The sequence below is a fragment of the Suillus fuscotomentosus genome, assembly GCF_016647785.1.
Source record: "Suillus fuscotomentosus strain FC203 chromosome Unknown F5891scaffold_2, whole genome shotgun sequence".
NCBI classification, from domain to species: domain Eukaryota; kingdom Fungi; phylum Basidiomycota; class Agaricomycetes; order Boletales; family Suillaceae; genus Suillus; species Suillus fuscotomentosus.
This window is the reverse complement of record NW_024539514.1, coordinates 107,894-132,474: the sequence shown is the minus strand read 5'-3', so window position 1 is coordinate 132,474 and position 24,581 is coordinate 107,894. Positions and strand designations below refer to the sequence as shown.

Below are 24,581 nucleotides of genomic sequence, written 5' to 3'. Positions count from 1 at the left end.
GTTACTTTGGCTTGTAGATCGCCTCATTGATGTGAACATCAGTACTGCAGAATCATGTACTTTGTCACTTTCACGGCCAAGCAGAATGCTACTAAGAGACTGCAATAGAACTAAGAGACTGCAATAGAGATGCATGCATGAGGCTGTCACTGAAGTGCATTGCAAAGGTAGACAGAGTATATACTTATATCTAGTTAGTTGTCACCATTTGAGAGGGACATGAAATGCCCCAGTACACTCAGCTGCCACTGCCATGATGAGGGGCTCAAATGTGTACAATGTTCCTCTGATCGAGCGTCAGCCACAGGATGTGATGTGTGAAGGCTAGAGAGTGACTGTGGTCTTGAGGATTGCTCACCTCCGAGTTGGAAGTGGCACATGAGGAGCGCTGAATCTTGGTAATACAGAATGTCTATACGCGAGTGTTTCCAACAGCAATAGGAAAGCCAAGATGGTGCATACTCTGAGATCCTTATTGGCATTTCAATGAAAGATAATGAAATAATAAATGAATAGATGCACCCATTCCAACAGACTCCCGCACGTCCGTCCACCCCTCAGCCATGCCTTACCTAGCATGCAAAGAAGACGGCATGCAGGTAGAGAAATAAGTCATGCACCCGTGCATATAATGGGGGTCGACATCACTTGGCTAATAGCACAGGATTTGACAACACACAGCTCTGGTAACCAGTGGTACGAGTAAAGACATGAGGAAAAAAAGGCAGCATGCAAGTAGAATGATAACTCATGCAACTGTGGGACCGAGTGTGAGTTTCATGGACAATGTTCAGAAAAACGTGGAACATACAGAGCCAATGAGGTGCTGTTGTTAAGTGTCAGTGAGACTGTGGCAATTGCATCTGAAAACTGACGCACACGACTTGACATCTCATTACAGCATTTTTCGTCCCAGGATGAAAAATGCCATAATCCCACGGACCGCCACATGAGATGTGGATCTCTTCATAAGAAGAGTCCTTGCCCGCAAGGCCAATGTAAGGAAATAATCGCTCAATGAATCACTGTAGTACTGCACCACATCCAGAGCCCAGGCCACAAGCAGAAAGGGCATAATTGGCGACCTGTCCAGCAGGGATATTATGACCAAGGAAGAGGATGTGTTTGCCAGTAACAAGCACATTGAAGAGAATTGTTATTGGGTGCATGAGAATTCCATTCGTGTGTAGATGTGGGTGTAGTGGTCCAGAGATTGTGAGGAGAGGTATTTGTATTAGTTGGATTAGGGAATACTTGAGAAGGAAAGGTGAGGACTGTTACGACACAAGGTCGCATGCAAACTGGGATGATCTAGTCAGCGACAACCACGACAGTGGTACCAAGTGCTGAGGTTCTTCGGCTCCCACAGACAAGCATGAGTTGTGTATGCTGGCGTAGCTCATGGTGGATAGCGAGGGATTACGGGCGATTATAGCAGGTTACAGACAGAGGGGTTCTGGAAGGGTCCTTCTGGAGGTATGAGTCAAATGTCAAGCAAGTAGCTTTAGCTGGACAAGGAGTTCAAGGTAAAACCCAGTAAGATTAAAGTAAGGAACATCTACTTTGATCTTTGACCTTATATAAAGCTACTCTATCGTATCTAAGCTCAGCTAGAAGCTGGGTTCTAATCTGCTTATCTATTGAGTCAGAGATATCATGCATGAGGCAGGCTTCTATCTAAGATAGGACCACAAGGCATCCTTCTATCAGTGCATGAGGCAACATGAGGCTTGCCTTCTATCTTGATAACATAAATAGGTCTTCTAGACCTATGTCATCATATGTGGTCCAGACCACTTATCTAAGCCGGCATCTTCCGGGCTTATCTTCTTCTATCTTCTTATCATCAAGGCCTAAAGGCCTGGGTATCTTGTCATTTGCTGTGCAAGGTGGCAGAGGGCAGGTCGGTAGCTGGGGGCTTACGTAGTGTACTGTAACAAGGATGCGCATCCAAAAAACATGTTTGGCTCACTAGTAAGCACTTGTTTGAGCATGTTGTTTGCAGGCTCATGGCAAGCTCAAACGGCACACTAGCTATAAATTTGAGCGAAGAGCAGGCAAATAGTATATCAGAAATATTGACTTATATCCACAGCAAAAACTTGTGACATGGAGCAGGAATGAGTGTGATTGGTGGAGAGCCCTCTGATTGCAGGGAACTTGCAATAATAACCCTAGACTGGGGGCATCATTTGGCAGGGTTGTTCATGGGGCGGTTGTCCTCTCCATTTGACTGATTTATTGTTTGAAGTTGCAACACACAGGAACAAATGGAAGGCTAAAACAAATGAGTGTATACTCAGCCATACACTCGTAGTCACTGCGGAAGTGAGAAACTGATCAGATCTGGAAAGGGTACGAAAAGACCATGTAAACAGTATGTAAACAGACATAGGATATGGCACAGATTCCGGGGTGTTAGAGTCGCGAGAGATCCTCAATTCAGACCATTATGTGACACTGGAAAACTCGAAGTTCCGGAGGTGCACAGAAACAATAGAAGCCAAACCACATGATGATTTGCGTCTGAATACAATCGTATTTGACTTGGATTAGCGTCTGGTTACAAATGTGAGGATCCCTATGGTTCTGGGGATTTGCCAGCTTCTGGTTGCTTCGCATTAGCTTTTCCCCACTCCCCGCATCCCCTTGTCCATCTAATGATGTATGGGGCACAACGCCGCCCTAGCGGTGCTCCTCCCAGTACCTTCCCAAATCAAGACAATCAGCCAACAAACGACTCAAACTCGAATCCATACCAGTTTGGTTCCCCAGGCCATGACTCAAACCTGAATCAATACCAGTTACCGCCTCTGCTGACTCCAGGAACCCCGCTATTGAATGCTGGTGGTCATGCGCTGCCACAGGTGGATGAGTTTTTCAGTAGACCGCCTCAGGCTGAAGCTGCCAAGCCGCCGGCGCAGGAGTATCGAACACCATCCCATAGTATAATGCGTCCCCCTAGCGTATCGCAAAATTTAGCCACTCCGTCATTTCAGGGCGGGACACCATACCTGGGACACAACTCTCGCACTCCGTTCTTGGGAAGTGAGTCCTCTGGGTCTCGTGCACCCTCTCTTGGACCTGGAGGCGACTACGGTCAGCTTTTGGGTCCTGCACATCATCAGCCCCATATGATGCTGCACCTAGGCTTCAATCACAGACCTCTTTATCATGATTCTGCGGGGTACGAGCTTCAGAACTCGGTTTCAAACCTCGCTGCTAGGATGGGAAATTTAGAAGAAGCAAATCAGCAATTATATCAGCACATGATGGCAGAGAATGAGAAACTTACCAGGGAGCTAGAATCGACAGTGACTTTGGTCAAAACCCTCCAGACGGAGATAGCCCAGATAACGATGGAACCAAACCAGGCACCGACGGGGAAAAAAAAACTGTTTGTCACAACATATCCATCAAACATCGCGCTTTGAAAGTAAGCTTAGCGTTTCTGACACAACAAACCAATTAATAATGCACCGTAGGGTCTTCTGCACCCACTCTTCTATGACCTGTGCAATGTTAACAGCAACCTCACCAAATTGAAGTGTATCAAGTTGCTTTGCGATGTCAAACCGTTGGAGACCGGCAAACCATTCGAAACGGACGAGGACGGCAGGAAGATTTGGTTTCCGAAGTGGCAAGCTAACATAGACGATGATGTTAATGCTGCGTTCATCCAAGAAGTCGTTACCTTGATGTGGAATAAATGAGAAGGTGAGATCAAGACAATTTGATGGACTGGATCTCACCATAAAACACTAGGACCTTTGTGACAAAAACGGAAAGGGAGAAATCCCAGATAGCACCTACGAAACTGGAATCATTAGCGAGTGCGCCAAAGCATATTTTCGAAACATACACAAGCAATACAAGGAGCTCAACAACGCAGAGTTGGGACTGAAGGCTTTGGCACGGAAAACTAATAGCAAACACTGTTCCCGTCGGCAAGCGGTCAGTTGAACCATGAAGTTGCACACTAAGTTTTGATGAGCTGACGCACCTTAGGCTACAAACTGCCGTCGAAAGGCCTGCAAAAGTATATGAAAATGAGACAGGGATCCAGGGGGTGATGGTGATCCTGGACACTGATTTTGCGTTGGATATACTATCTTATGCGTCTGATCAAGAACTTAGCAAGGACATGCTGGAGAGAAGGAAGGAGGCGGGTGTTGGCGAAGGCGCTGATATGGTGGCAGGTTTGCAGTGGAGGAGCCCTGATGTAAGTTTATACTGTCATTTTTAAATGCTATCGAATATTTACTCACATGTCTTGAAAAGTTTGTTGCGTTTGGACGCTGGCTCACTTTGAAGAACAAGAGAGATCCTGACAATGCCAACACGAATGAGCCAGCATCGAAGCGCCGCAAGGTCGTAAAAAAGAAACTCACCAAGAACACCTTTGACCTCGCACCAAGTAAGATGAGCAAAGACCCTCCATTCGCCAGCAAGAAGACCGTGCCTTTCAAGTTGATGATCACCAAATCCTGGATGGAGAAATACCCAGATACGGTATTCCTTGAAGGCGGGGAGTGGTTGGATGGTTTCTATGAGAAACACAAGGACAAGCATGAGGACTTCTATAAGCAAGACCTGGTGTTCTTGAAGGAGTTGAATGAGTGGCACGAACACGGGGATTTGAGTTCTGAAGACGAGCAAACTGGCGCTGACAAATGACGCATCCCGCTCACTGGCAAGTTTGTTGTCACTGTAAAGTTTTTTTGCGCAGTGTTAGTATATATTTTGTATGAGAGTAAACCATACCTTTGAAAGATTAATTGTTGCCCAGACTTTTGTTTTGTTCTTGCTGATGGAGACGGTTGTCATTCCAAGCTGGCTAACGATCCAGTCTGGCTCGATAAGGAGTGGCAGCTGACAGTCGCGATCCCGATATTCTCCCAATTCCCAAAGGCGTACACCGACAGTTGAGCTTTCAAAGTGTCAGTAGGTTCATGAAAATTAACAATGATGCAACATACAACGTATCCCATACTAAATTAGAGGTCTCACCACCCCACGGTTTGAACCATCTCATCCGAGCGAACCACATCGTTTTCTCTTCTCCGTGGAAATTCTGATCAAGCTGAAAAATTTCCAGTATCTCACCGTGGGCTTGTCTTGGCAATGTGTCAGTTGGTATATGAACATGTACAAACGAGGAGCGGTTGGATCCGACTGTACGGGAAGCGTAGTAACGCTTTCCCGTCAACAATGACATAGTCGAAGAAGACCGTCTGGCGATTGAGGGGAAGACTCTGGGGTACAATGGCACGGTCCGTGCGACAGTGAACGGGCGTGTGTGGAAACCGGAAGCAAAGCGACTGAGCAAGAAGCCTATAGGTGTCCATAGACATGTCCCTCTTGCGATGTCGTGGACTTAGTGAATATATTTGAACAGCTAATAAAAACATGTTAGTATGAAAAATGAGCCTAATAATGACTCACCGTCGACGACAGCATCATCAAGATCCTTTGTGAGTGCCGCTAAACCTGCCACAGTACCCCGTTCCTCGTTAGATGCCTTGATCATGACATTTGCGACTTCGTGAGGAAGTGTCTCTGTTGGATACTGGTGGAGAGCATAGGTCTAACTGAGTAAGTGTAACTACATATATACGAAGTAGAAATCATACCATTCGGCCCATCTGACATGTGCGCTGAAACTCACTGAAGAAGGTGGTCTCGAGCTCTCCATTCGCATGGTTGTTCGTTTTGTAAGATTTGAGGACCTTATTCAAACGTTCGAAAAGGAAAGTCCAGAAGTCGTGTAGAGGTCCAAAGTTTCGCGCGTACTCGACGACATGTGTAGTGTAGTGATGATTGGGCTTGACAACATTTGAACTGTAAAGCTTGGATATAGATATCAGTACTCGCGTCTGTGAATCACTTGCAGATGACTTACATTAAGAAGCTCGGTACAGTAATCTCGAATCAATTGATCCGCTTCATCGAGGTCCTCGTCGCTGAGCTGATGTTTTATTAGTATGCGAAGCACAGCAGATAGTTTAAGGAAGTTGGCAGGATCCTCAGGATGAAGGGAGAACTTAAGGTCGTCAGCCTGCGGGTCTATATCATCCATATATTCTGGATCTTGCAGGAGGAATTGAGCTGTCGAGGACGTCGATTCTCGTGGTGGTGGACAAGACCAGGGTTGACCTTCAGGCAAGTCTGGGACACTTTGCTCCGTCGCTTTGCATTTCCCCTTCCTCTGAGCTGCCCTTGCCTTCTTTTCGGCAGCGAGTTGTGCCTTCTCGGCCTGTTTGACGGCGGTAAGTCTCAACTTGTTTTTCTTCGCCTCTGCGTCAGCAAGTTTCTGTGAGGCTATACGTGCTTTCTCCGCCTCAAAGGCCTCTTTACCGCGCTTTTTTGCTTCAGCAAGTGCTTGCTTGTCTTCAGCTTTGTGAGTTGCCTGGGCTTGCTTATCCGCCTCTGACCTTTGTATCATCGCAAAATGTTGCTGCAAGATCTGATTGTCAGTATCAGAGGGTAGGCAAGTGGACCACAACTGTGGAATCTGAATTTTGACAAGTGTGAGATCGTAAAAGTACAAGACGGATCACGTACGATGATAGGACCGTATACAGTGGAGAGCAGTAGCCATTGGTCGGCTGTAAGAGAGCCGCCTGATGGCATGCCTATATCCATAGGGAGTTTACCACAGGATCCTGGAACGATGAACTACGAGAGCAATTAGCGAAGTAATAGAACGAAAAATACGATCATATGTCAGCCAACATCTCATGAAATGTCTGCAGCTCGTAGTTAGGGCGCAAAATCTTGTTTTGCACCCAAATATTATAAAAGTGTGTTTTAACAAGACCTTCAAACATCAGATCAGGTGTGAGGTACTAAGGGAGGGTAGCGCACTTACCGAGAAATAAGTTGTGCATTGGATCAATGATCACCTGCTCGACAATATTGAAATAAGGTAAATGTGAGAGCTGCGTATAGCGCGTCGCAAAATCCTTGACAAAGGTTTTGCGAGCATTTGGCGTCGTCAGGTTGCGATACAGTTCGCCTAATTCGCAGTGTTGAGCATCAGTGCGAACTTTGAAAGCTGGACACATCTAGTCAGTAAAAACCAGACAATTAAGCCCCCCAATGGAGATGGTTGTATCTACGTACCTCCCTTCTCAAAGGCAGATGCCTTATCTTTGCTGGCAATACTGATCCAGCAACACGTACAAAAGTTAGTGTGAGAGTGAGAAGCGAAACCGCCGATTTTGTGTGTGGCTGGCTTGTCACACACAACAGCTACCAGTATCACTCGAACGAGGCGACCTAGATTAACATTAATATTGAAAAAATCAAAATCTGTGAGTTGGCTTACCTTCTGGACACGACTCAGTAGGTATCTTGATACCATCTCGCCATAATCGAAGGAGATCAGAGATGATCGGTCGAAGAAATCATTGGATTTGGTCGGGGTTTTGTTCCTTTGGGCCCGGTAGTATACTTGTACACATTAAGTTGGACGTGTGATATCTAGATACTATCATGTGAATACAAATGTTAGCACGAAGGTCAACTAAGTACTTACCGATATTCCGGTGGCAGATTAGATATTGAGAACGAGGTCGGACATGAGGAGTGCGACGGGGCAATATTGCTTCGTATATAGGAAAACCTGTTGGATAACGGAGTGAATAGGTTGTGAAAAAGGTAGATTTGAACTCACCAGTCAACTCCAAGATTGACACCTATTCGTAGTTCACCATTTGGTCCCCGCCACTCGTGAGGAAGATTAGAGAAGAACAAGCTGCCATCAGGTGATTTCAGCTTGGTTCTGCACATACTACCGTCAAATATTGATTCGGTGCACGCGGTTTGGAGCGCCAGCTATCAAGAAGTGCCTCAAGACCAGGTATCTTCAGCAGGGATTTGAACTGATGGGAGAGAGGAAGATAAGGATACTTCACTACTGGTATCTTCATGGTGTGCTGGTTTCCATGGGCAGTGAGATCAGGAAGGAATAAATCTATGCGACAATTCGGGCATATATCCTGTGATTTCGGCGAACATGCTGGAGGAAAAATGTTGCGACAGGATGGACAGACCGGTAGTGTGTAGATAGGCTTGTCGATGCCTAGAACTCGATTACTTGATTGAAGGGTGACGAAGGGTGTCTCGATGTTGGGTGAAATGGAAAGCAAAACGAATCCAAGAATAGTAAGCAGCGCGTTGCACGTGACCCTGGGGAGATGAAATTGTAAGTGGAGCCATGAGACGAGTGCATATATAGAGAGAAGGTGACCAGGAAGATGTGTTAGGTCCGTGGCATCTTCTGCAGACAAATCATCTGGGATCAGAAAGGGGTCCGGATTATCCTCGCCAGGTTGTGCAGGTGCTGCAAGATCCTCGTATTCATCAGTGTTAACCTCCATGTCAGGATCGGCCTCTTCTTCCTCGTCCTGGTGTTCTTGCACATATTCCAAAGCCCTTTGAAGTTCCCTATCAAAATTAGCCTGGTCTGGGTCAGCAGGAAGATGATGTGCATCGTGAGGCGTGAGTGGCCGTGATCCTGCAGCTGTTGCAGAATTATATTTGTCAAAGTGATTGACAGCTGTAAGTAATGCCTCCAGACTATGAAAGGGGCCAAGGTGAGGCATGGCATCATCCTGGGTGGTGATACGAAGATCTTCATCTCTAAGACAGCCAGAGTCAAGTACTGCGGAGTCCGAGAAGTGGGGCTCGAAGTGTGGTGACAGCGATGGAGCTGGTTCGCATAACGAGACAGCAAAACCACGAGGAACAGGGCCCACATCTGACTGAGGTCCTGGTATGATGCGTCCGGCGATGCGCTTGTAGTGAATTTGTGATTGGAGAGTTTCGTTCAGTAAGTTCGAGCGTTTATGATTGCGAATTACATGCGCAGGAACGAGTGCGCCGTTGCATGTAGTGCAGTTGCATTGTGGCATGTTGGGCAAAGACAAGAAAGTTATCAAAGACGCGACTCGGAAGAGATTTCAGTAAATCACGTGAACACAACCTTTTTAGTATGAGCACGCAACAAGTAACAGCTCATAAAAACTGTATTTCAAAGGTGTTAATACATAAAATCAGGTCTGATTCCCCTGCTCTGCATGTCCATGACCTCGTGCTATGTATCATCAACGAGAGAAGTTTGAGCTAGGTTGTTCAACTAATAGATAATATTTAGTAAAGTGCCAATATCATAGACAGACAAACAAACTTACAGCCTCCTTGGCCTGGTACCAGCGGGTGAACTCTGCTGGAGTCTCTTTCTCTGTGTCACTACTATCGAAGGCCTCTTCTGCATCAAACCACGCCATGGCTTCAGCTGCATCTTTCTTCCAAGCATATTAGTTAGGATAATTAGCTAGCCATAAAATGCACAGTACTTACTTTGTATTTCTGGGCCTCTTGCCAGCGCATAACTTGAAGTCGGTCGGGAGTTTCAGGTTCAGTCGCGTTGAGGTCGACATGTTCAGGAACTTGTAGTAATCTGGGCCACTTGGTGGGCTGTTGTAGCGAGATTTCGACTGTCTACAAAAGCACTTAGTTAATTAGTTGTATTTAAATCTGGGACTTACCACAGGCCCTGGCCGCTTGGTTTCAAAAGTAAAACTGAATGTCCGTAGTTTCGAAGGTAGTTCGAGCTTAATCTTTGCTGCGTTGTCTGACATAGTTTGAGTTGATGATGGACTTAGAGAAATTTTCAAAAATGTACCTTACTTGTTTCCAATCGTGTGCAGACGTGGAAATGTGTTGAGTTCCCGGGTTAGTTGGCATTGGTACAGTAAGTGGTTGAAGATCATAAGCGGATGTCGGAAAAGACTTAGTGGTGACGTCCGAAAAGAGTCTGTTTATATTTGTACTAAATTGTAGTCGACGACTTTGTTTCAAAATTTACGATACATCGGATTTGTGTCAGATTAGCAGCTAGGTACATTTTGTGTCTACTCACTGGGCCTTTCTCCCTCGGAATATGGTCTGATCATTTTCTCACTTCCCCAGTGAGTGTAGTGGACTTAATAACTAACCTAAAACAAATGAGTGTATACTAGGAAAGTCAGTTAATGAATAAAGTATAATAAAGAGTGTCTCACCTCAGCTGTACACTCATAGTGTAGTGGACTGAGGTCTAAGTCCTCTGTATGTACCGATGTGATTATGTAAGCTGTACTTGCCACATTCAGAAATCAACAAACAAACAACACGCCCACTTGGCGAATTATCAGCTACTCATCACTCCCATTCTGCATGCAAACTGTTCGTGTTTCTCTCTTCCCAGTGCCTTTGTCAAGACGTCCGCAACTTGCCAATTCGTTGGTACGTATTTTAGTACGATCTCCCCATTGTCGACCTTCTCACGTATGAAATGATAGCGGATCATGATGTGCTTCATGTGGCTATGGAAGACAGCGTTCTTTGTGAGCGAGATAGCAGACTGATTGTCAATGAGGATTAGGGTCTTCTGGGATCTGTGGAACTTGAGTTCATCCAAGAAGGTATTTATCCATATAGCTTCTTTTGCAGCTGATGCGGCTGCCATATATTCTGCTTCAGTGCTTGAAAGCACTACAGAATCTTGTTTCTTTGACTGCCAGCTCACTGCGCCTCCTGCCATCAGGAAAACATATCCTGTTATTGAGCGCTGATCGTTCACGTCCAATGCCCAATCTGCATCCACATATCCTTGTATGTCTGACTTCTCCTTTCCATTGAAACTGAGTCGCTGATTAGAAGTCTTATGCAAGTAGCAATACACGTGTTTTAGCGTGGTCCAATGCTCTTGTCTGGGTGTAGCAGAGTGTTTGCTCAATACTCCTACTGCAAATGCTAGATCCGGCTGTGTAGCAAGCATCACATACATGATCGTGCCAAATGCACTCTGGTAAGGTCTGATTTTGGTCTCGGCACTCTCCCGTTTCACTAACTTGGTGTTAGGATCCATTGGTGTCGTGACTGGCCGTGCGTCCTGCATATTGAAATGTTCAAGAATACTTTCAATGTAGTGCTCCTGTGATAACTCAATCGTTCTCTTGTCCTGATCGCATATGATCTGCATCCCTAAGATCCAATGCGCTTCTCCAAGGTCTGTCAGCTCGTATTCCTTCTGTAATTGTTCCTTGAGCTGATTGATTAGCTTCAGATCTTTTGAGAATATCATCTTGTCGTCGACATAGATGGCTACTATGATTTGAGTCCCTTCTATTATTTTCAAGAACACACTGTGATCCAATTCACAGTGTGTGTACCCAAGCCCTTCGAAGATGGTGCGCAAATGCTTGTACCAGGCCTTGTACACCTATTTCAATCCATACAGTGCTCATTTGAGCTTCCAGACTTGGTATGACAATTCATGGAATCCTGGAGGAATTTCTAGGTAAATTTCTTCGTCTAATTCACCACTGAGAAATGCTGATTTGACGTCCATTTGATGTATCTCTAGATCATATTCAGCCACTAGTGCTAGAAGCATCCGGATAGTTGAGAATTTTGTAACGGGTGCAAAGGTTTCCATGTAGTCGATGCCTTTGACCTGGGTGAATCCTTTGGCGACAAGGTGGGCCTTATATTTGTCTATCTCACTGGTAGGTCCCTTTTTCATCTTATATACCCACTTGGAGTCAATAACCTTCTGTCCTTTTGGTCTTTCGACTTCCTTGTATAGGCTGATCTTCTCAAAAACTCTCAGCTCCTCCAGCATGGCAGCTTGCCATAGGTTCGCATCTGGCTGATTTGCCACTTCTTCGAACATCCTAGGTTCTTCAGCTATCTCCACATGGTAAGCATGTTCTTCATCCGCAAGCTCCTTCTCACTCTCATACTCATCCGCAAGTTCCTTCTCACTCTCATACTCAACAGCTTTAGTCCTTTCCTCTGTCCTCATGCTTGGATCTTCTTCATGGTGAGTCTTGAGGGTCGACTTTTCATATGCATTGACGAAATAACAAGGATCGTCATCAGGAACTGGAGCTTTTTGGTTTCGAGCAGATCATCAAACCTCACGTGGTGGAACTGGATGAGGATGTGGTGTGGGGGGTCCTTTTGATTGTGCATGCCAGTCTAGCAGAGATACGTTGTGAAACTTCAGTACTAACTTCACATTGACTTGTATCAGCAGGAGTTTCCTCCTTTTCAGATTCGGATCATAGATCCTCTTCTGTGTTTGCAACCTCCTCAATGTGGACTTGTTCTGCATCTTTAGAGTTTGAAACGGCTGGTAGGGAATTTTGTCCTGAATGTGCATGCTGTTGACTGATTTGGAGGGTCTTGCTTTCATTAACAGTTATCTTCACTCAGCTTGACCTCCCATCATTCTCCTCTTGGAATACAACGTCCCTGGATTCAACTATGCGCCCACTCAAACTTTCTAGGCAGACATAAGCCTTTCTGTTCTCCACATATCCCAGGTGAATGCACTCTATCAACTTTGCATTGAGTTTTTGATGATGTTCGCTTGGTACGTGCATAAAAGCCTTGCATCCAAAAATTCTCAAGTGCGATACTGACTGGTTTATTGCCAGTGAAAGCCTCGAAGGGGGTAATGTCTTCTTTTAGAGCTCGTGTCGGTACTCAATTGGTGATATGGGCAGCATGGAGGATAGCATCACTCCAATACTTTTTAGGAAAGCCCACGTCACTTAGCATTGCGCAGTGCGGACTCTATGAGCATCTGATTCATGCGTTCGGCAACTCCATTCTCCTGCAGTGTGTATGTGTTCAGTTCTTTCATGGTGGATACCTTTTGACTCCAGGTACTTTTGAAAGGCTTTAGAACCATACTCTCCACCACCAGCACTGTGAAATATATTTGTGCGCTCCCCTGTTTTCGGCTTCTGCTCGCTCGAAATATGATTTTGTGAGTTCGAGAGCTTCATCCTTCATCTTTAGTAGCCTAACAACTAGATAATGCGTGCAGGCATAAATGAATGTGATGAAATACCAGAATCCACCTCTAGAAGTTGTCACTCTATGACAAAGCGAGGTATGAGCGTAGTCTTAGAGTTTGGTCTTTGGACGAGCAGAAAAAGCCGTCAGCTCTTGTTTCTGTTCACCCATCAGCAAAGTCACCGACAAGTCTGTTGCCGAGCTCTTTTCTTTTCTCAGAACTCCTACACCCTCTTTTGCATAAGCCTATCCATAAATTTAATATGTCCATCTTCATATATTCAACATGGCACACATTGCATCAGACCCAGCTCTAGACATTGAGCCTGACTTCGCATCTTTAACCTTCGAAGGAATCAGGAATCGTATCATCGGGAATACCCAGATGACACACGATGAAGCTGCGAATGAACTGATTACAGGTTGGTGGCAAGACAGAGACATTCGTCTCGCAGCTTGGACCATCCAGGAAAATGAAGCAACCTGGCTAGCAGCAGAGGCTGCCCACACCAAGCAAGAGTGCATCGACCAAGAATGCCAGCTTGCAGAGCAGGAAGCTGAGACTGAGCATAAAGAGGTGGAGAAAAAGAAGCCGAAAATTAACGACTTCAAGGTAGGGACATCTGTCAGTGATAATCTCACTCACTGCCCATCCCAATACGCCATTCACAAGCTAAAATCTTTCGAATACGTCGAGCTTTGGTATTTCAGCCCAGACAGCTGCAAAGACACAGCCGATGAGGCCAAGTCATCAGCAGACGGCACTTTCGGATTCACCAAAGTAGACGATTTTGTAGCCCTGAAGGCAGTTGCAGCTTTCAAACTTTCTCGCAAAGCAATCCAAGACTATGGTCTTGAATGGAGGCAGTTTGACATGGTGAAGAACAGTTTCCTGCTATACATCAACAAGTTGAAGTGGCTGGAAAAACACCAATGCGCCCTCACTATGTTTTTCATGAATGTTGTGTCCCATCCACAACGCTCTGAGTCAGTTCGGCGAACAAGCCTTACTCCTTTACACCGCCCACGTCCACAGAGACTGGCATGATACCCTGACCCTTGACAATGCATTCGATATCGGCATCTTCAACTCCACGCTGCTAAAGAACTTGGCCGAGGAAGTTTGGAACAAGACACACCTCGAGAGCTTGACAGAGGTATGCTCTCCTTTCTCCCGAACATTGATTAAACATTTCTGACTATCCATTTTCACACCCATATCCTTCAAATTCACTGCTACCGCTTCCACTCACACTTCCGCTTCCACTACCAAAATCTCACGTGCCAACTGCTCCCTCGCGCATGTCTTTGCTGCTTCCTGCTTCCTCGCACTCGCTCCCACTTCCATAATTGAATTCATCTTCTGTCTCCCAGCTTCAACAAGCTCTATCATCAAGCCAGCGGCCACGAGAGCCCCATAACTCATTCCAGTGCAACACATCGCGTAACATGCCTCGCCCAGCACGATCTCACTCACACTCACCAGTGCGCGATGCCTCCGGGCAATTGCCACCATGTGCTCCATCTCCGAAATGCCAATGCCCCCAGAAAGGGTCTAAGCAAGCCTCGCAAGACAAGCAGTCTTTTCAGAATGGCGCAGCACCATCCGGCCTCCATGCTTGCACCCTCTGCCTCGGCTGATTCGCCCACAATGTGCACAAATGCAAGAGCGAGTTCCTGTGGGACAACAAGACCCCCACCTCCTGTTGAAGGAATCCAGAAGGCCATCTTGTCAATGCCCAAGGTCTGCAGCTCTGCTACGACTGGCAGCATCCCAACAGATGCTCCAGCTCAAGCAAAGACCACATACACGAGTGCTCCAGATGCGGGAGCATGGATCATGGAGCTCCGAAGTGTCCTTGAGGCCAGGAGTTGTAGCACGCTCACACCGTATCATGCAGACACATGGAACCTTTTACTTAATAAATCTGGCCTCATACTTACTTACCCACACATTCCTCACTCGTTACAATATGGCTTCATTGGTAGTATTCCTCCCATCACTTGTACATACACCCCACCTAATAATCCATCCATCACTGAGCACGCTGATGCTTTTGCTGCCATCCTTGATCGAGAGTTCAACTCTGGGAGATACCTCGGCCCTCTCTCACAGGCCGAAGTGGAAACTCTTATCGGACTGTTTCAGACAGCGCCATTGTCCATCATCCCTAAACCAGGCAAACCTGGAAAATTCCGCCTCATTCAGAACCTTTCCCACAGCTCATTGTCCCTCATTCATCCTATTGCTTCAATTAATTCTTCCATTGATTCTAACCTATATCCTTGCACTTATGGTACTTTCTCTACTATTTGTCTACTTGTATGGCACTTACCTCCAGGCTCCCAAGGAGCAACTCATGACATGGCAGAGGCATACAGAACTGTTCCCCTCCATCCATCCCAATATCCTGGGCTCATCGTCTGTACGAGTGAGGAACATTTCATCATCGACACAAGCTTTTGTTTTGGCTGCTCCTCAGCAGCTGGATCTTATGGAGGGCTCGCTGATGCTGGAGTGGACATACTTTGTAGCGAGGGTATCGGACCCTTATCAAAGTGGGTCGATGATCATTTATTCTTCCGCATTCTCCTGGAACACCTGCAAAGGTACAACGAACAGTGCAGCATCTGGGCCCGAAACATACAAGAAAACAGAGGCGTACATATTGACGGAGGCTGGAAATGGTATCGTGGTGCTACCCTACCTAACGACCAACCAGAAGAATTCAAAGAGGACTGCTCATTCCCCATTCTCGATCTATCTCAGAGGTCACCCCGCTCAGCAGAGGATGCCAAGTTCTCATGCTGCATGGATGACATCAGCGCTATCTCCATCCAGACAGGTAATCCCTGGGAGATATCTAAAGACGTTCAGTTCTGTTCCACCCCTCCTTTCACAGGATTCACATGGAGTCTTGATGGGCACACAATCGAGATCCTGGAGAGCAAGAAGAAGAAGTATTTGGACACCATTTTGGCCTGGGAATCCCAACCTTGCCATGTCCTCCTTGAAGTCCAGAAACTCCACGGCAAGTTGTTACATGCTGCTCTCATCGTCCTGGCAGGCAGAGCCTACATCACTGAATTGGAAGCCATGCTTTCCATTTTCAGTGACCGTCCTCTCGTGCCACACACCCACCCAAAGGTTGTGCCACTGACCTCAGGTGGTGGTCAGCCACCCTTCACCAACACACTGTCATCAGACCTGTCCCAGGCCCGTGCACAGTTGCAGACCCCCACACCTTCTCTGATGCTAGCTTAGGCATGGGCATTGCAATTTGGGTCAACAGATGGTGGCGAGCCTGGTGCCTCATTCCAGGGTGGAAAAACAATAATCAAGACATCGGATGGGCTGAGGCCATCGGATTCGAATTCCTGGTCCTCAGCATCATCCAAGCAACACAACCCATCCCAATCCCTTACTTCAAGGTTTATGGAGATAACAGAGGTGTTGTGGAAGGATGGTGGAAGGGACGCAGTCGCAACCACCCCACAAACTCAGTATTCAGATGCATTCACGCTGCCACTCAATCCGCTCCCTGTATCGTCCTCACACGCTATGTCCCTAGCACTCTCAACCCTGCAGATGACCCGTCGCATGGAAGATACCCCCTGCATTCCCTTCTTTTGCCCCCCGTTTCTATCCCTCCCATTATCAGAGAATTCGTTGTCAATTTCGACACCCCTCTACACGCAAGCGAGCATAGGAGCTCTCTTGCTTCCACCACGATCAGTGCAAGCACCAAGACATGGTGTGTGCTTCAAGACGCCAAGCATGCTCTCAAGAACCGCGTCCTTGAGTGACAGGGAGAGGAACTCTTTGAAACATTGGAAATATAGTACGTCCCAACGTATTGTACAAAGACGCAAACAGCCACTTACAAAGTACTTAGCTTATCCCGCTGATCTGAGCCTGATTCCCTCTGTCCTCCGCCCGCATTGCGCAGCCAAGCTGCATCTTCGCCTTTGGACCCCAGTGATACAGAGATCAAAGTCAGGATCCCTCACAGCAGAGGACATAGCGTGTATCCAGGATGTGATGTGCCATGCTTGGGCTGAAAGCACCCATGAGTCCTACGGATCTAGACTCCTAGTATACCATGTGTATTGCAACTCTCGCTCAATCCCAGAAGAAGATTGTGCACCAGCATCATCCACACTCATCTCAGCCTTCATCGCACTCATAGCAGGCTCATATTCAGGCAAGACAATCGCAAACTATGTGTTCGGGGTGCATGCATAGCACATTCTCCATGGTCTCGACTGGTCCCTCAATGATGTACAAATTGAGGCTCTCCTCAAAGCTTCAGAGGTCCTCGCTCCTCACCTGTCAAAATGCAAGAAACATCACCCTTACACTGTCGAATTCATCTGCTCGCTCTGCAACCAGCTAAACCTCGATATGCCCTTGGATGCAGCAGTATACACTGCTTAACAACAGCCTTCTACTGCACTGCTCATGTCGGAGAAGTCACAGTTCCCACTCTTTCGGCTTTCGAACCTAGCATTCATGTCAAATTGTCAGATATGCACATTGAACGAGACTGTAGCAATCTCAAGATGAGAGTATTCCACATCCCTCGTACTAAGACTTCCAGAGAAGGGGAAGATATATCCTTCGCTCAACAAAACAGTCCTTCAGACCCGGAGCAAGCACTCATCCAGCACCTTCAAATCAATGATCCTCCTGTCGGAGGAGCTCTATTTGCTTACCAATTCAAGAAAGGCTATTGTCTGCTAACAAAGCAGAAGTTCATCGGCTGCTTAGCCCAGGCAGCACGAGCAGCAGGTCTGGATCTGTTACAAGGACATGGCATCCATATAGGTTCCACACTCAAATATTTACTCCAGAACATCCCTTTCAAAGTCGTCAAGACGAAAAGGAGATGGGCTAGTGATGCCTTTCAGCTGTACCTATGAAAACATGCACAAATTCTTGCACCTTACATGCAAGCCATTCCAAGTCTTCATGAAGAGTTCATTCATCTTTCAATGCCCAGAAACAGTTAGCACATGCTGATTTCGTGAGTCCCTCCTCCTACCATTGTGGGTGTCTGTGGCTTCGCTGCGATGTGTCGTCACGGACTCCTACTCTTCAGGGGATTCGCAGCTCACCTCCTCTCTTAGGCAGATCTTTAGTCGGGACCGGTCAGCGCTACGCGCTGTCACCCAAACATCTTAACACTCATACCTTATCTTCCATAGTCCCATTCTAATATATTTGCTGTCCAAATATTCTCACTACTAAGTGGTGTTATAGCGACAACCAAAGATGGTTTCCATTGGACCACAGATATCTGAGTATGTTCTATGGAGTACTCAAGGGTTCTGGACTTCCAATTCGTTTGGGATTGGCTTTCGAGACTGTTTCCCTATGAGGCAGGCTTTGCACATATTCATTTCATGGGCTGTTGTCCCTGAAACCTTCATTCCACTGACCATATCCTTCGTATAGAGTTTCTTTACTGAATCAAGGGTGGTATGCGCTGTAGAAACAACAATACAGCGAAGCGCAAACGAGGCTCCAGACTGTATCTATAAGTGTTGTAAGGTCGTGCATTGCCTAGTCTGCTATACTTGAGAAGACAAGTGTGTTCAACCCTAAAGGGGAAGCGAGTGCAGCAAGGATCTAGAGAAATGCACTGAAGGCGCTACTGGTTGACCAATGCGAAGCACGAGAAAGCACAGGTGTGCGCAAGGCACGAAAGTGCAGGAACACGCGCACATGCTGCGCGAAGCGCGGGAAAGTGCGTGCAGGTATGTGAAAATGAGAGAGACTAAGCTTAAGTGATGATATGATGCAAGATAAGAGATGTGAGAGTGCGAGATGTAAACAAATAGATTTCTACTATGTTCTGCTAGGTAGATAATACAAGCATGCAGTGAGTGCTATGATTGGCTTTTCAGCATCTAGGAATTGACTTGAGCCTTCAACTATGTAGGCTCGTTCGTAGTTGCAGGTTCGTCCTCTTAGGACATATAAGGACTGTCATCGAGTTGCCAAGGCTGCTATTACTCCATCTCAAGTTATGGTGCAGGTATGTTGGTTAAAGGATGTGCTGAATCCTTTGCTCGTTAGATGCGGTACTGACAACAGATTTTCATCTAAGTCTGGAACATAGTATACCTCTTGGAGTACTGTTCATCACATTTTTCCTCCTCCGACGTCTACTTTGAGTTCAATGCTGCCTATTCCAGTGGCATCAATTGATTGACCATCTCCTATGACTACGCGCTGAGGTGGGAGTATAGTGTGGAATGACTTGAACCAGTCTCTGCGGTAGGACATGCTTGCTGATGCTCCAGAGTCAACAATCCATTCGACTGATCTTGTCTCACATCTAGGACCTTGTGCGATGAATAACTGTAGCACTGGTGCGTCACTCTCAACTATGGTTGCTACTTTGGCTGATAATTCAGTCTTGGGTTTGTCCTTGTCGTCATTGTTGGCTTTGCTAGGTCCTTTGGCCTTTTCAGCCTGTTTCTTGTGACAATCTCTCTCCCAATGGCCTGGCTTCTTGCAATAGTTGCAGTTGCCAGGTTTCTTCTTTTTATCCGTTTTCAAACTCTCTTTCAACCTGTCTGAGGTCTTGGCTACAAGAGCCTTTTGAGAGTCTGGACCTCGACATGACTTCTCCTCGACCAGAATCTGGCTGATAGTACCTTTGATTGTGATCTTGTCGCTCGTTGACATGAGAATCGTTCAGAGAGTCGAGTAGGAAGGAGGAAGTGATATGACCATAGCAATAGCTACTAGAGAGTCTTCGAGAGCTTGACCAAGTGAGTTCAGCACTTGTGCCTTCTGTCGCATTGAATTGAGCTGGGATTCTAGGGGTGACTCATCTGACAGAGTTCCTCGAAACAATTCACCTATCAGGTAGGCTATGCTTTGTTTGCCCTTTCTCTCATATTATTCGCACAATTTTGTCCAGGCATCAGATGCCAACGTCGTGTGTAGGACTCCGTTTAGTGGTTCATCCTTCAGCGTGAGTGTGATCTGTGCATGAGCTTCCTCGTTTTTCTCTAACCATTCGTTTAGTGCATCAGGGTCTGTGGCATCGAGCTGCACCTCCACTCCAGTGACTAGCTCCCAAAGTCTCCTCACTGTGAGTACTTTCTTCACTTGAAACTTCCAATTCTGAAAGTTAGAGCCATCATTCTCTAGTGACGGAATGTCATAGAGTCGATTTGAAGCTTGAATTACTTTCTTCGAACTAGATGCTGATGAGGCAGTGAGTTGTGTTTGTGAACATTGGGTTTGCAAGATTGATGGATTGTTGAACATTGTGTAGAGTGTAGGAAGTTGTCACTACTAGGCTATTTGTGTGCTTGAATGTGAAGCAGGGCTCATAACCTATTGTTCGAAGTTGCGACATATGGGAACAAACGGAAGGCTAAAACAAATGAGTGTATACTCAGCCGTACACTCGTAGTGTAGTGGACTTAATAACCAACCTAAAACAAATGAGTGTATACTAGGAAAATCAGTTAATGAATAAAGTATAATAAAGAGTGTCTCACCTCAGCCGTACACTCATAGTGTAGTGGACTGAGGTGTAAATGAGTCTAAGTCCTCTGTATGTACCAATGTGATTATGTAAGCTGTACTTGCCGCATTCAGAAATCAACAAACAAACAACATGATTGTCACTCGGTTCCATTTCCAAAGCAAGAACTGGTGCAATTGTATTGAATGATGTCTGGTTGAGGAAGAAGATGGTCCAATCTGAGGTTGGGCAAAGTGATAAATGCGAGCTATGAGATCAAGTCAAGCATTACAAGTATTAGGGAATTTGAGGATAATGAGGGAAAAAAAAAACAAAGCAGGGTCCTGGGATGCCCGGAGGGCCATTGTATGCTGGTAGCATTGAGTGGGATATGGTCCATATGGAGTGACAGCCATCGTCCCATATAAGGCGATCCGTTCTGGAACGGGTCACGTGAACGTCTGGAACCTTTGTCAAGCAATTGCAAGGTAACTAGGGATATACAATATACATTAAATAAAATCGAAGAAACAATATTCCTCAAACCAAACAGCGATCGGACATTGAAAATCTGTCCGGCATCTCGGGAAGTCGAACTGTAACCAAACATCCACCATACCAACTATTTGGGATTGTTTGTACTGTACTGAAATTTCAAGTGGAAATTGCGAAATTTCGCTGGCCAAACAGACTCAAACCTTTTTTCTGACATAATTTTGCTAAATAGCTCTAAATTTGCATGGAGGGTTTTCCTGATGGGCTCAACACATTTATTTTCGAAAAAAAACTAGCAGACGTTGTACTTTCGATGTCATGCTGTCAAACTGTCAAAGAATTTATTTATTTATTTGTGCGATGTGGAGTAATGAACGTTTTGCCAAAAATGCGCGAACTCCCATGGACATCTAGTACTTGAACACGAACTCGTAGGACCATCTTGAACCGAATTGGAGTTTATGTCCCATCCATGCCTAGTGCAAGGGTGTCCCTTCTTCCACCACTCTTTACTCTCTTACCGTTTGTTGGTAATGGCTCGAAATCCAGACTCGCTCCTCGACCTACCTCCTGCAAACGCCGCAGGGCTTGCTTGTGCTTTAACCTCCCTAATTCTCTCTTGCTAATACCCCCATCATTTGATCCACTATCTGCAGTTGCCACATCATCGACACCCATCTCAGACAAGTCATGGGTCCTGTCCTCAGCCACAGCCTCGAAATGTTTGGGAAGCGCCAAGAGATCTGAGTATAGGTCCAGAACTTTGAGATCAGCTTGGGTGGCTAGAATTCCCGTCATAATTGAGTCTGAAGTAGAAACGATACAAATTTACCGGGCAGGGTGCGAGAGTTAAGCGCCAAAGCCAATGGCAGAGGATCGCTTGCCGTGAACTGTTAATAATAGCACTGTGAGTAGCCAATCAGTTTGGTAAGGGAGAAAATAGGTAACATTGTCAAGTGTCCATCGTCGTACTTCGACTAAATTCGAGTCATCGCTTTCGCCTTTACTACTCCAGCCTCCTTGTGAAGATCGATCAGCATCGAGTAAAACCCAGATAGAGCCATCGTCTTCCAGGGTGAAGTCAATGATAGGTTTATAAAATGGCTCATGCTGTATACAAGCCTCGGAGTCGTCGTTCATTGGAAACCAGAAGATAGCAGTGGCTCTGTCCATATCATTAACTGGCACAATATGCGACATACAAGACTTACCCGACTACACTGAACACGATTCTTGGCACTGGCAAAAGGATTGATGATATCCTGTGCACCACAAACACGACCTCGCTTTCTTCTGTCGACACTTCTCCAAGTTGTCCCTCAGGCGTTGCAGAATTTTGGCTTTCTTCCGTGTCCCCGTCGTCACCACTTCGTTTTTCTTTGCGTTTACCTTTATTTTTTCTTCGTTCTCTTTTTCCTTCGATTGGCTCTATATCCTCGTCTTCATTCTTCCACTCCCTTTTCTTTTTAGACGCCTTTACTGCGATGAAGGGTTGAACGGCAGAAAAGACATCGATGTTACGTAGCAGTTTCCCGCTCATCCAATCCCATATTTTTAACACGGAATCTCCGCCGCCAGAGATAAGTGTCCTTGAAGAAAATGAAGGAATATGAAGCGCAGAAACGTATCTGAATCATGTGGTGTTAGCGTTTCTGAGCTCAGAGAGCACAAGGCTTCGCACTTTTGGTGACCGAGGCAATAACTCTCAATCGTGTATCCCTGCGGGTACCAGCTGACTCTGATGTGTTCGTCTCTATCGGCAGTTACAATGTACTGCCCGTCAGCGGTCAGCAAAAATGTAGTCAAGAGGGAAGCGTGACCAAGAATGAGTTCCCCGCCAGAGGGATTTTCATGAGATGACAAAGCGTCACGCTCGCACCCACTGGATGATTCATTTGAGTTTGGGTGCAGCTGATAACTAGAGCACAACAAGTTATTCATAATATTGTTTGATGTCGAACATCATACCGGAATATGTCACCGAATTTGTCTGCAACAAGTATGTCTTTGTGATTCGCAAAATTAATATATGTTGGCTTCTTCGGCAGCACTCTGCGCTGCCTTCAGAACAGTGAAGGTTGGAGGGTTGGAAGTACATACCTTGAACTGAGGAGTTTTAGATCATCGACTTGCCAGGTCTTGAGCTTCTTATCATCTCCTGAAGTTGCGAGGTACTTTCCGCAATCACTCAACGCAGCACAACGGATGGGACCTGGTGCGATTTGATCTTCCTCACATTTTCCGGTTGAATGTAGGACATCACCCGTGCTGAAAAGTAGTAAGTGTCGGAATGCAAAAAAGAAAAAATGTGCTACTTAGTGTCAAGGACTTGTATGTGAGGTCCTGCGATAACGATGGAGTGCTCTGATTGCCAAAATAAACGGGTGTAAGGGTATCGAGACATGTTGATCGATGATTGTCGGGCTAGCTTGAATCACTGGGCCGAGTACGTAGGATGATCCGAGTACCGACGGCCCATCAACTTGTTACAAATTGAACAATCGTTAACATTTCTTCAGCCATCTCTGACTCGACTTCTTCCTATTTGCAACTAATTTTGAAGGCGTCGTTATTGCGAATCATGCGCACCGCGATTCCAATCGCTTCTCGTCCCTTGGACCTAGTCTACTTCGTCTTTTTCTTGGTGTGTCCAATCAGTTGTCAAAAATCCCACATACTTAACAGAAATAGGTCCATATACCCGCAACTTTGCTCATTGATCTGCAAGCCCTGTATCCTCCTTGGTTAATACCGTATTTCATACGTGCTCTTCCACGACTATATATCCAAATGTCGAACGACCCGCTGATCGGAAGCGTCTTGGGATTGTTGGGAGATAGCAAGCCTTTTGTTTGGTTCAAGACCTTCCTTGCAGTTGAAGCGTATGAGAGTCCCTGACTAAATATTGTTCTCTATCTTAAACTGCGTCTACGTAGTCTCTTTCAATTTCCTGTCTTCATACTCGGAGCAAGAGGCCTTTGGCGAGGTGAGACATCCCTGAGTTGTATTCCTTGAAACGTGAATGTGTGTCTAATCAGCATTCAGATTCGCGATCCATATATGTGCTTCTCCTTGTATACGCCGCATCTACCACCACCACGACTTTACCATGCCTGTCTGTCTTGCTGGCGACGCCTACAACCAGTGCGCAGACCATAGCTAACAAAATAGTCTCTGTAACAACCTTTCAACGCTCCCTGCTGTTATCGAGCTACATTCCATTCTTCGTGATACCCTTCATAATGACGATCGATATGGCTTCTCGCCTGTCCAAACTGGTCACCACAGGGATAGACGCTGCTGATGAGAAGAAGGCGTCATAATGTTATCATAATGCAGTCTAATGTTTCCTTTCGAACCAAGACCTTTAGCCCCACTTAATAATGATTTTGTTTCATGATAGTTCTATGAGAGATACCACTTGACAAAATTAAACAAGTAGTTATGCGGTGAACTTTGGGTGAACTTCAAAATTTCACACCTGTGACTCCTCTAATTGGACATGATTATAGCAGCAGCAAGCAGCTGTAACCCTAGGTAAGTCAGTACTTGTGAGACTTCAGCTTCAGCGCTAAACTATCACCTCAAAATAGAGTGCTGTATTGGAGCAAAATCACGAAGTAGAAGGTAGGGCTCGTACAAAACCGACCAACCTCAAGATATTGCCAGTAGTCCCGTGACGCCGTGAGCCTAGTATCATACTACTCGCCCTTGTAAGTTGTCAAGCCCTCGTCGAAA

General features: G+C 46.0%; 6 protein-coding genes across 6 annotated transcripts; 3 read left to right on the top strand and 3 right to left on the bottom strand.

Annotated features, from left to right (window-relative positions):
• Window positions 1-2,663: 2,663 nt before the first annotated feature.
• On the top strand, window positions 2,664-4,677 carry F5891DRAFT_974251 (uncharacterized protein; the record flags this gene model as incomplete). The annotated part of the gene is made up of 5 exons (XM_041376443.1): window positions 2,664-3,397; window positions 3,530-3,662; window positions 3,766-3,954; window positions 3,995-4,222; window positions 4,282-4,677. The coding sequence occupies 5 exons, from the start codon at window positions 2,664-2,666 to the stop codon at window positions 4,675-4,677; spliced, it is 1,680 nt and encodes a 559-aa protein (XP_041233126.1).
• Window positions 4,678-4,823: 146 nt separating this feature from the next.
• On the bottom strand, window positions 4,824-8,918 carry F5891DRAFT_974250 (uncharacterized protein; the record flags this gene model as incomplete). Its single annotated transcript, XM_041376442.1, is given in 15 exon segments — window positions 4,824-4,930; window positions 5,011-5,074; window positions 5,157-5,398; window positions 5,446-5,559; window positions 5,669-5,849; window positions 5,903-6,514; window positions 6,565-6,665; window positions 6,872-7,067; window positions 7,126-7,166; window positions 7,186-7,281; window positions 7,331-7,366; window positions 7,541-7,627; window positions 7,679-7,700; window positions 7,797-7,940; window positions 8,058-8,918. The coding sequence occupies 15 exon segments, from the start codon at window positions 8,916-8,918 to the stop codon at window positions 4,824-4,826; spliced, it is 2,904 nt and encodes a 967-aa protein (XP_041233125.1).
• A 182-nt stretch (window positions 8,919-9,100) lies between these two features.
• On the bottom strand, window positions 9,101-9,647 carry F5891DRAFT_974249 (uncharacterized protein; the record flags this gene model as incomplete). The annotated part of the gene is made up of 4 exons (XM_041376441.1): window positions 9,101-9,142; window positions 9,198-9,311; window positions 9,367-9,507; window positions 9,555-9,647. 4 exons carry the CDS (start codon window positions 9,645-9,647, stop codon window positions 9,101-9,103), a joined length of 390 nt encoding a protein of 129 aa, XP_041233124.1.
• Window positions 9,648-13,144: 3,497 nt separating this feature from the next.
• On the top strand, window positions 13,145-13,906 carry F5891DRAFT_974248 (uncharacterized protein; the record flags this gene model as incomplete). The annotated part of the gene is made up of 1 exon (XM_041376440.1): window positions 13,145-13,906. One exon carries the CDS (start codon window positions 13,145-13,147, stop codon window positions 13,904-13,906), a length of 762 nt encoding a protein of 253 aa, XP_041233123.1.
• Window positions 13,907-21,170: 7,264 nt separating this feature from the next.
• Window positions 21,171-23,312, bottom strand: F5891DRAFT_996057 (WD40-repeat-containing domain protein). Its single transcript, XM_041378341.1, is given in 9 exon segments — window positions 21,171-21,625; window positions 21,676-21,733; window positions 21,792-22,008; window positions 22,055-22,132; window positions 22,145-22,471; window positions 22,525-22,761; window positions 22,812-22,895; window positions 22,944-23,111; window positions 23,159-23,312. The coding sequence occupies 9 exon segments, from the start codon at window positions 23,245-23,247 to the stop codon at window positions 21,303-21,305; spliced, it is 1,581 nt and encodes a 526-aa protein (XP_041233122.1). The 5' UTR covers window positions 23,248-23,312; the 3' UTR covers window positions 21,171-21,302.
• F5891DRAFT_996051 (transmembrane protein 6/97) lies at window positions 23,313-24,322 on the top strand. The gene is made up of 4 exons (XM_041378340.1): window positions 23,313-23,487; window positions 23,535-23,725; window positions 23,780-23,829; window positions 23,889-24,322. The coding sequence occupies exons 1-4, from the start codon at window positions 23,425-23,427 to the stop codon at window positions 24,164-24,166; spliced, it is 582 nt and encodes a 193-aa protein (XP_041233121.1). The 5' UTR covers window positions 23,313-23,424; the 3' UTR covers window positions 24,167-24,322.
• Window positions 24,323-24,581: the final 259 nt, after the last annotated feature.